Here is an 11309-nt window from a genome sequence, read left to right as displayed (position 1 = left end):
TTCCAAACAAGTGCCAGTGGATACAGTTTTTTTCACCAATAATCCATATAAGTATCATACAATATTTCTTTTCCGTCAAAGATTTCTCAACTAAAGGAATTTATACTATACCATTTGTCACATTTCATGATTTCTCAACTAAAGGAAAAGGAAAAGAAAATGAAAAGAGTGACGACTGTACTATTGATGTCTTTCCATTACATTACAATAAGTACAAAGGGAAGAGTAAAATCAAATCAACAGACAATTTTAGTCCAAGTGGCAAGACACAACCTTTGTTAATTGTACAACGGTCTTCATCTATGGGGAACAAAAATAGTTTCATTGAAAATGAGGACATCATGTCTAGACTTTCTTATCATGAAGTTCAATGCCGTTAAGTAGTTAACCGCCCAGCAAAGGTTGGTAAAGATTACAATGTCTAGACTTTTCTAAAACACTTGCAAAATTATTATCAGTCGGATTATTGTTTATTAGTGGTGTCCAAATGCATATAATTGAAGGTAAAGTGACAATATTTACATCGTAGAAAGCAAGTGAATGAAGCTGAAATGAATTTAGTCCAGGTTAGTAATCTCAATGTTCTTGGTGCCCCTTCATTAAAATCCAACAAAATAGTAGTCAAGTGTTGGTAAAAAAACATTTCAATTGTTGTGTTGTGGCGTGCTGTAAATTGGTTTTAAGGATCCAAGAAAGATTGGGGTACTTTCGTGGTGTTCTTGTTCATCTTTGCCAGTGTACAGAAGCGAGTAACAACATCATGGCTTGTTGTATGACAAAGATGCGTGAACTTGACATCAAATACATTTGTACGACTGTCTTTCTATAATAAGCATCCACAAAAGAACCAATAAATAAATGAAATATAATTAAAGGGTCTTATTCACAAGTACACCTCCAAGCCCTCTATTTAAGTATTCTAAAAGAAATTTTATAAAAAAATCAAATATTTTAATTTTCAATGCATTGATTACACTTATTTTCATAAAAAATTACTATTTAAAGGAAATATGGTTTAGGAGAAAAACAAGAATCTGTAAAATATTAATCAGGATGACAAGATTATGTTCTAACATGGAAAAAAAAAAAAGTAAATATAAATATCATAGAAGTGGTTTTACTTTATAAATCTGGTCACTTTAGGATACCCCTGAAAATAAGTTTTTTAAAAAATTTGAATATATGGGAGATTTTTTAGCAGCATTTTATTCGATAAAAACCATAAAGAATGCAGAATAATGCATGGTAATTTTTTTATTTAGTAAAGTAAAACTTCATACTATACCATGAAATCCAAAGGCCCCAGTCTAATAAATATTGTTTTAAAAACATACCTTCTTGTTTCATAAATAGATGTTAGACATTGGTATGATTTGAAATCATTCTGATGGTTTGTTAGCATTAGAAATTATTTTAACATTTATTACAGAGATAACGAATATTCTTTTATTCAAACCTCAGAAAAATGCATCAATCAATTCTTCTATAAATTGGAATGTTCTGCATGCATTGAACAATTCATGCTAAAAAGCTAGAAAGCTCTTGCTAAAACCATTGGGTGTGTTCAGAAATATCTTGAGGTTTAAAACTAAACAACCTGACTATTTCACTAGGTTAACTCGAGTGAATTTCCAGAACATGCACCGGACAGAACCACATCACACAATTTAACAAAGTCGAGATGTAGATTTTCTAAAACTAACCTATAGCATGAAGAAAATTTAAACATTGTCTTTCACTCAATCTGATTGATTCTATAATCCAATCACTACGTACGGTGTTGTAAGATCAAAATTTAGAAAGCTTACATGACGGCTACACCTCATTTAGTCTAAACACCCCCATAATATGACCCAAGGGAATATCAAAATTATAACGTTTCCAAAAATAGCACTTACAGCACCGTACGTAGTGAATTATGCCGGGACTCGGAGATAGACGGAGTAGGTGAATGGAAAAGGTCAGACAATTCTAAGAGGAAACTCAAGGGGGCCACATCCATTACGGCACTTTGAGTCATTTCACCATTACTTCCTTCAAATTTCATTATCTACGGAAAACGCTCACCTTTAAATATTAGTCTTGCATCATTTGTTACCTACTGAAATTGGAACCCTGGGGATCCACATTAATTACCTACAACAATAAACTCAAATCAGGAAGAAAAACAGCATAAAAGATCTCTTTCTTCTTGACGTGACTTGGAAGGACAGGCTTTGACGTTTCTAAACAAGCCAACAGCAACCACTCTACTAATCTAGTTCTGCACACTGATTAGGGGATTAGTAGAATTGGTTCTTAGCATTTTCTTGTAACTGTTTTCCGGCATCATGTCGGGAATATATGTTGAGATTCTTGCATTAAGTATGTCCAACAATTCTCTCTTTTAGTTGTTTCCTATTGCTACTTAGGAGGATGCCACCACTATTAAAAACCAGTTGCTAAAATTCAACCTTGGGGACAAGGTTGCAGCTCCAGCAGGTGATAATGTTAGGACCAAGGTGGAATCAACGGTGAAAGAATGTGTATCGTAACCTAGAGAGAAGAGGGGAAACGAAATAGAAGTTGATAGAAGGTTAATTGTATATCGACATTTAGGGAAGAAATTCATTTGCTACAAATAACCAAGTGGTTACAAGGTTGTTGTATCTACGTCTAACGGCCCATCATCAAATAACCATGTTCTTTCCTCCATCCTCACTACTTCTAGACTATATAAAATTTGAGTTGTGTAACGCATCCACACCCAAGACTGCATATCAAGATATACAACCAAGGCATATGCAACACTATAAAAAATTAAAGCTGTTTTTTTTTTTCATCCTTGAAGGTAAAATAAAAAAATAGGTATTCATTGACATGCACTATTCAATCATGATGGCAAGGCCATAAAAGGTACCGAAGGAGTTGGCTCACTTAGTCACCCTCCGCCGATGAACAATGGACTTGTGATTAAATCCAAAAGTTTTTCTGGACTAGGGCAACCAACACCTCGTAAATTTCTAAATGCCTACGCGCACAAACACATGACTTTAACTCGTATATTTCTAAATTTCTAGATCATATACTATAGTAGGAAGAAGGGTCAGATCGATCATTGAAAACACTGTAAGAAACTATGGATGTAGTTGCAAATTCGCAAAACATCCATCCACAAACAGAAATGATAACTCTGTATTACGATATCATCGTAGGAAACTGGATGCCGTGGACCATCAAAGGCATTAATACTGACAAAAATGAGAAAGGAAATGGATTTCAATATACTTACAGAAACTGCAGGAGTATGATACATTACCTAAAAAGATAAGACATGAAAACCATCAAAATATCATCAAATAAAAGCAGTATCAATCTTAACACATGCTACCACGAGCCCAATAAAACAAAATTGAATTGCTTACCGAGATATGAATATGCTTCAAGAACACGGCCAAACATCCCGTAGAAATGCCTCCAGAATGACCCGCCATGGATAAAATGCAACATTAATCCATTAGGATACGTAAAGGCAAACTTTAGAAAATAATAACAAGACATCAAAAGGAAAGAGATGCTAAGTACAACTAAATAAATTGATCTATATGTCCAACTCAATAAGTGACCAAGGCAAAAGAAAGAAGTGTAGAAAACACAGGTCTTGTTAATTCTTTCACTAATACTGACTTTTCATCAAAACAGTGGCCATTAGGCATTTGCGTAGTACTGGAACCTGCACCTGGATGAAAATGCAGGTTCAACACTAACCACTACTCCTATCTTATGAACCTAGTTAAAACACACAGAATTGATGAGCTCGCATGTTCTCAGATAGCACCAACAAGCTCAAAGGAGAGCACATTCAAGCTCATCATAATATATTTCCATCACACAAGTAGCTATTGTATAGGCATTGATAACAAATTTTAATGGAAATTATAATTCATTCTAAAACAGCGAATTTAATCTCCTAATAAACAAACCAAGATACCTTCTCCTGGGTTCCTTTTATGCATCTAAGCATGGGAGGGAAGCCTGAAACCCGTGATGTCTCCTGAATGAGAAATTCAATTAGACTCTCCAGAACTCAAGTTACATGAAATGGTAAAGAAATATGCATTGCATAAATAGTGACAATTAACGAAAATCTGAGCATAACCAATGCAAAGATTATTAAGAAAAGTAGTGTGAAAAAAAAAAAAAAAAAAAGGAGCAGATAAAAGAATAAACAGGTCTATCTTGAACAAAAAAAAAAAAAAAAAACTGAACTCATAGTATAGTTTCCATGGATTTAATTGCATGAGCAGTGTTTCAAATACAAATACATCTGCAGAAAGAAAAACTGCCATCGGCAAGTTGTCTTACAATAGAAACAGTACATTCCACTGAGAACCGCCAGTTAAGTGTCCGCCTTTAGGGACATCACACTTTTTAACTTCAACAGGCCGACAACTGCGATGACACTCCTTGGGCCGTACAGAGAAGATAAATAGTACCATATCATTAGAACCTTAATACCAATTGGATAAATATGTACAAATATCAGTGAATATCATTTCAGGAGTCAAGTTTTGCAACATTGGTCACTTGCCAGTGATGAATGGGTGGTTCAATGCTTGTGAGACTGTCAACCGCTTGTCCGGATCCAAGACGAAAATTTTATCTAGAATATCTTTAAAATTGGCCAACATTTTTGGGTCTTCCCCAGAAGAGCCAGCAACGATTGTTCCAATATCTTTCGGCTTTATGTTAAGAATCATCCGCTTTATGGTCTACGAAATAATATTACAAACATTATTCAGACTAAAAAAACATTCATTTGACAACGTAATAATTAAAAACACAATCATAATGTAATCCTTAAAAACACCATCATAAGTCTAGCTCACCTTTTTTGTTACAGGATCCTCGTCAGTGGCATGAAAACTTAAGTCTTGGTCATAATGCTGTCCAGTAAACGCTCCCTGCCAGGAGTAACATAAACAAGATGATATAAATAGAAACACTTCGTTCAAACCAAAATTTCAATTGAAGGTGCAGATCATATAAAAGAATAGTTAAAAAATTTAAATAGCAACAGTCAAAAAATGACAGGACAAATGCAAGCTAGTATCAAATATTAGTAATTTTTTTGGTGGAGCAAGTATTAAAATCATCCATAAGACCAAACAGTATATCTTTACCTTACGGAGCATCTTTTTTGGAAAAGGGCCCTTCAATTCCATGTGAAGCCGCAGCATGTCATTGTTTGTGAGCCCTGGAAATAGAACCTTCCCTGTGTACAGTTCATACAAACAACAGCCTACAGACCAAATATCCAATGGATGATCATACTGCAAGCCAAGAACTGCAAAGAAAGATTCAAGAGCCCAGATAGTAACAATAAGTAACTAAGAAAAAGTAGTTGGAAGTAATGCAATAAAAAGTATAATGAACAGTACTTACTTATTTCAGGAGCACGATAAAAGCGACTCACAAGATATGGTGTCACTTCATTTTTACCAGCAAACATGGCATTACCAAAGTCACAAAGCTTCAAAACATTTTTAGCCTCGTTCACCTAACAGAAAAGGAAATTGAAATAAAAGTTAGATAATGACTATTTCATTTAATAAAGGAAAAAAACTAACAAAAGAAACAATCTTAACACAAAATAGCATTCTAGACATACCAACATATTATCAGGCTTTATATCACAGTGCAGAACACCACAGTTACGGAGATGCTTCAGTGCAATAAAAAGCTGTTTTGCATATGTCCTCACAGCAGTTAGCCTAAGGCCAATATTGCGACCGAACTTCTTTAAAACCTCACGCAGATTCATATTTAGAGATTCAAAAACTAAACATAGATGATTTCTGTACTTAAAGCTTGAAAGGAAACGAACACAATGACGTTTATCATCCGGATCTGCACCTACTAATTTCTTCAAAATGACCAATTCATCCAAACCAGCCTTGTACCTATTCCACATAAGAGATGTAACAATAAGTAAAAAGACACTACCCAAAAGTGAAAAGGATTAACTAAGGATACCCAGGGAAAAAACCACTCACATAGTGTCGTTATTGCGGATAATTTTTATTGCTACTTCATCTGGCTCACCATTACCAGCTTTTAGATTCCTAGCTCGTACAACTGTTGAAAAGACACCCTTCCCATGTGCAGCAGTAACTTCATATCGGCCATCAAGTATTTCACCAAAACGATAGCCTGCATTGAAATATAAGAATATAAACCCATGAAACGGGAAAACAGATATAGCCAGGGATATTAGACATAATAACTGACCAACAGTTTCAACAGGAAAATGATTTCCCCAAAGATTTCTCACATCATATTGACAGGTTGTGGTAGCAGATCCACAGGAAATGCGTCAGAAAAGTTACTGAAGATTTGTAAGCGAACTAATTGTCAGATCATTGAACTTAGGGTCTATAGTATCAAACAGCATCATTTTGGTAACTTTTTTTTTTTTTTTTGACAACGGTACCAACTTAAAATGCTTGTTAAGGGTATTTAAATATCAACAATTATGTTTTGAAATTATTCCTTCCAAAAACATCAAAACTACACCATAACTATTTTGATGGAAAAACCATGTCAACGCAGTGTGCACAAAAACAATTAAAGTTACCCAGAAAATTAAGTTTCTTACAAACACGTGGCACAAAAAACTAATAGGCTCTCTGGAGTCACAACTCAATAATCAAAAGAGAATGATCAAGACGGCTAGCTATAGTCAAATGAATTACTTACTGTAATAGCCCTCTGCATCATCCCAATTGTCATGCAGGCCGGCCCTCTCAATCAGTAGCCCATCTTCCTTTCCCTGAATAGAAGATATAAAATGTTAATACAACAAGAAAATATAGCACCAAATTGACAAAATATACAATTGGTTTAACAACTTTAGTCAAGCATAAAAGAATGCAGAAAAATGAACATTAATAATGAATGAAAATAACTGCAATAAGTGATAAGAGCCCGTAAGGAAAAGTCGTCTACTACAATAAAGGCTACTTATCTTGGGGGCGGAAGGCTGTAAAATATATACCAGAGCATGTTTAATGGAGAAGGCGGAAGAGAAAACTTAAATGGGGAAAAATACAGAAGACAGACTTCCTAGATTATAATTCAAGAAAGATAATCCATCTATAATCAGAACGATGTCATTGTTTGCTACAAAATTTGAAAAGTTAAACCAAATACTTACCGATTTCCGAACTCCAGTTGGTGTCTCACCAAATATATCATCACAATACTTGTCAGCTGACCTCTCACTCTGCAAGAGTTATGAATGAACTTCAAAATCCAATAGATATAAATATGAAAAATTGCATCTGATTTAGTACTATTATCTTAAAATATAAAACTAATTTAGGACAAACCTTTGGAGTACCCTCCCCTAGGCCACCAGCACCAGGTACCTTCTCTGAGCCAACATCCACATTTTCAGGTGGAGATTTCCCAACAGAAAATGATGGTTCCACATCATCACTCTTGCCATCAATTGCTTTAGAAATGTCAGTGTGAATCTCCATGTCCTTGTCTAATAATAGTGTATTACAACATTAGAGAAAATCTCAAATATAACGATAATAAGGGCAAAAAATCAAAGACTGGTAAACACCTTAATGTATATATATTTCATTCAATGCTCAATGTTTCTATGTAGTTTCAAAATTTAGTGTCATGAGAACACATCATGCAACTCTAAAAATGCAATTTACTTGAGTTACAAAGAATGGATAATAGTGAAGACTAAAATAACAATGCCAAATTTCTCTAGTCCAGCTGTAATTAACTTTAAATATATATAAACACACTGAACTTTCCTACTTTAAACACAGACCAAACATACTATAAATAGTAGTAGAGAAAAAATTAAATTAGCCCAATCTAGCATGTGATGATGTGACGGTCTTTTGAAAAAGCAAGACCACCTCCATTAAGAAGAGCAGAAGGCATAGCATGGCTCTAATAGCAGAGATCATATTTTACGGGTAACCTATGGGGTCAAAAAATATTATAAGCCACATATGCACCTTCATGTAAACTGATACATGGTCTGAAATATGAAATCATAGTCTAAAAGCCAATGTGAAAATCAAGACAATACTTATGATAAATGCAGAAATTAATGAAATATAAATTATGATCAGAAGTACTGTAACTAATACTATCTGCCTCACTCAGACCTATAAAAAAAAGCAGAAGAAAATACCTTTTCCTTCATTTTCAGCTGCTTGCTGTATTTGCTGACTCTGCTTCTTGTATTTCTCCATTATTGCTTCTCTTCTTCTTCTACTCTCCTCTTTGATTCTGATCAGATCTTCCTCTTCCTGATCAGGTAATTCCAATGTATCCTCATCTACATCATCTTGTTCAACCTCGCTGCTGCAATCAATATACATCAGAATCAAAACAAAACAAGTATGATATTCCAGAACAAAGTTTTATAGTAAAAATGAAATTTACCCTTTAAGTTTCCTTCCATCCTCTTCCATGGTATAGTTTCTCTTTCTATCTGCATGGTATCCATTTTCTTCATGTCTTGAATGTTTTTTATATCTATCTCCGATGTCATTATCATCCTCGCGATGCATATGCTTATCCTTACCATTAGGAGTGTCTTCATCGTTGTGCCGATATCTGTCATCTCGTCTCTCCTTATTGATATCCCTTTCCCGGTTCCTATAATCCCATTCACTCTTCCAGTCTCTATCTCTCTCACCACCCCTTGTTCTGTCCCTGCTCATATCTCTTTCAGTTTCCCTTCTACTATCCCTCTCATAAACTGCGTCCCTGCTCCTATCTCTTTCCATTTCTCTTCTCCTATCCCTACCCTCATCCCTTTCCCTGCTCCTATCTTTTACCATGTCCCTTCTATGCCTGTCATGACTCCTTCCACGTTCTTTTTCCCTTCTATGCACCCAATCAACCTCCTTATTCCTGCTTGTTTCCTCTCGCTTCTTTTCCCTATGCAAGTCTCTATCCACATCTCTGTCCCGACCCCTATCCTTATCCATATCCTTGTTCCTGTTCTTATCCCGGGCCTCCCGACTATGATACCTAGAACTGTGTTCTCGTCTATCATCTTCCATCAGATCCTTACTGCCGTGACGATGCTCCCTTCTTCCTGCTCTCACTGTTTCCTCATCAAGGTCATAGTCAGTCTTGTGTCTACTGGTATAATAAAGGGATCCTTGTTCCACAGAGTGCCTGTTCTTGGGACGAGCATGCTCTTCTACTACACTACGAGAACGAGACCTATCCCTTGTATGACCAATTGATCTTGATCGACTTCTGTGTCCATCATGCAAAGGAGAATTCGCTGACATTCTGTGTTTTTCTTCTCCACTTTCAGAGGAATTCCTGTGGGGATTTACTTCCCTTCTATTAGCCTCCAGTGTGTCGTCATCATTGTCACCTTTAAGTTTCTCATTTCCTCTAAAATGACCAAACTCCCAATTCTTCCACTTATCCCCTTTGGAAGACTTAACACCCAGATGCCCATTGCCCAGAGCATCAGTACCAGCTCGAACATCCCTCCTAGTTTGAGTTTCAGCTCTTGAGTTGTATGGAGAATCATCATCGTCATTAATTCGAGTATCAATGTGGCAGCTCTGACGCAGTTTCCCATCTTCTTCATCAGAAGTATGATTAATAAATCTGTCATTGCTGATGTCCTCATGTTCAGTTTCTGAATTTTTAGCGGGAAGTCCCTGCCCACCATAAAGAATTAATTAAGTGCAGATGTTAAAGATAACAATACTCAAGTTAGAGCTGAATAAAATAAACAAAATAAACAATGCATTTAAATCAATCCATAATATATGCAAAAATAAATTTACAAAACACAAAACCAGCTCTTACAAATTAACTGTAAGCCCCCAGTCTTCACTGAAACGCCTAGAGAGATTTCTTTCATGTCATGTTTGTGTAGTGCAACCAGGTTCTTACATATCTATGAAACACTGACAGGGTACTCTAACAACAAGCTCTCACGAATAAAAAAATCATTATACAATCCAGAAAAAAGGAATCACTGTGTTCTGTTTGGTCACTGAGAAGAGGTGAGATAGACTGAAACACTTAATTCTGTGACATAAATAAAAAATTTACAGCAAAAAAAAAAAAAAAAAAAAACAAGTAGAAGAGCAAAAACTTCTTTGAATTTGATGAACTCTATGACGAGTAAAACACCAATTTAGTCCATAAACTATTGCTCAAACTTCAATTTAATCCCTGAAAATTGTAAATATAATAAATAGTTTCTAAAATATATAAAACCCGCCAATTTAGTCTCTGCTATTAAGATGAAATGCCAGGGACTAAGTTGACAAATAATTGAAGAAGAAATTTGACAAATTTGTATACACTTCAGATACTAAATTGACGAATTTTGTATTGTTTATGGAGAATTTATTATATTTACATAGTTTAGGGATTAGATAGAAAATTGAGTAATTGTTTAGCGACTATGGTTTATTGAATTCTATTTCCCGTCCTCTTCGTTCTTTCTCAGCAACCAAAACAGAAATCACATGTAGCATTGCGGAAAATTGAAATTAAACAAAAAATAATACTAATAAATACATAAACCAATTCAATTGGATCGTATCATACCGGATTTTTGTCATTAGATCGAAGATCTGGATCATCTTTGACCTCGAAAGGCAGGTCATCAAGAATCTCTCCCTCCTCTACGTCATCAACAGGAAGATGATTGATCTTCACCGAATCAACGGTTTCAGCATCGAATTGAATCTCTTCTTCGCCGCGTTTTTTGCTGATGTGGTGGCGGTGACGGTGGCGGTGTTTGTGACGTTTGGAGGATTTGTCGTGGTCATCGGGAGAAGGTGATCGGCGATGCTTGCGTCGAGAATCGGTGGGCATGGTTGGTTGGATAGAAAATTAGGGTTAGGGTTTGTTTAGGTTTTTGTGGTTAGTTGGTTGAATTAATACGATAATAATAAAGTCGATACGATAGAACAAACAGCGAACGGTTAGTTATGGCACGCACGCAAGTTCGTTCTGTATTGGATGGATTAGATTTTAGATTCAGAAAACTTGACCTACGTATATCTAACTTTAATCCCACGTGCCTTGCAAGCGTGTCAATGAGTACATTGTATTGGGGTTTTAATAACAATAACAAAGTGACTTTTGTGTATAAAAAACAATAACAAAATTTACTTAGATGTTAACTAAGTGGTAAGTGGCGATAGCTTAATATGTAACCTTGAATATTAAGATAGAATCCCCGCGATGATGATTGTAAAACAATCATCAACGTTGTTTTAATTAATAGATTTTTCTCCTTT

General features: G+C 35.3%; 1 protein-coding gene across 4 annotated transcripts; it reads right to left on the bottom strand.

Annotated features, from left to right (window-relative positions):
* LOC25485518 (serine/threonine-protein kinase prpf4B) lies at positions 1 to 11062 on the bottom strand. 4 transcript variants are annotated; one of them, XR_003007532.2, is made up of 15 exons: positions 10612 to 11062; positions 8461 to 9707; positions 8207 to 8379; positions 7371 to 7531; positions 7196 to 7264; positions 6739 to 6811; positions 6036 to 6192; positions 5651 to 5942; positions 5425 to 5539; positions 5163 to 5326; positions 4869 to 4943; positions 4345 to 4751; positions 3971 to 4033; positions 3405 to 3454; positions 1 to 3298 (listed from the first exon to the last, which is right to left on the bottom strand). XR_003007532.2 is itself a non-coding variant. In XM_024771864.2 (12 exons), the coding sequence occupies exons 1-12, from the start codon at positions 10879 to 10881 to the stop codon at positions 4563 to 4565; spliced, it is 2985 nt and encodes a 994-aa protein (XP_024627632.1). In that variant the 5' UTR covers positions 10882 to 11062; the 3' UTR covers positions 4237 to 4562. The 4 variants fall into 4 exon arrangements, 1 of the variants encoding a protein (XP_024627632.1); XR_003007531.2 differs by having other exon boundaries at positions 3405 to 4033; XR_003007538.2 differs by having other exon boundaries at positions 3405 to 4033; positions 8207 to 8376.
* Between the last annotated feature and the right edge of the window lie 247 nt (positions 11063 to 11309).

This window comes from Medicago truncatula, chromosome 1, assembly GCF_003473485.1.
Source record: "Medicago truncatula cultivar Jemalong A17 chromosome 1, MtrunA17r5.0-ANR, whole genome shotgun sequence".
NCBI lineage: Eukaryota > Viridiplantae > Streptophyta > Magnoliopsida > Fabales > Fabaceae > Medicago > Medicago truncatula.
Note: the sequence above shows the minus strand (reverse complement) of the source record. Positions and strands in the feature narration are given on the sequence as shown.

What these genes read in the sequence shown, in the direction of transcription:
- LOC25485518 (XM_024771864.2), bottom strand. Translation starts at nt 10,881, where the DNA reads ATGCCCACCGATTCTCGACGCAAGCATCGCCGATCACCTTCTCCCGAT. An exon ending in TAGGGGAGGGTACTCCAAAG is followed by an intron (nt 7,265 to 7,370) that starts GTTTGTCCTAAA and finishes TAACTCTTGCAG; the next exon opens with AGTGAGAGGTCAGCTGACAA. An exon ending in AGGATCCTGTAACAAAAAAG is followed by an intron (nt 4,752 to 4,868) that starts GTGAGCTAGACT and finishes ATTATTTCGTAG; the next exon opens with ACCATAAAGCGGATGATTCT.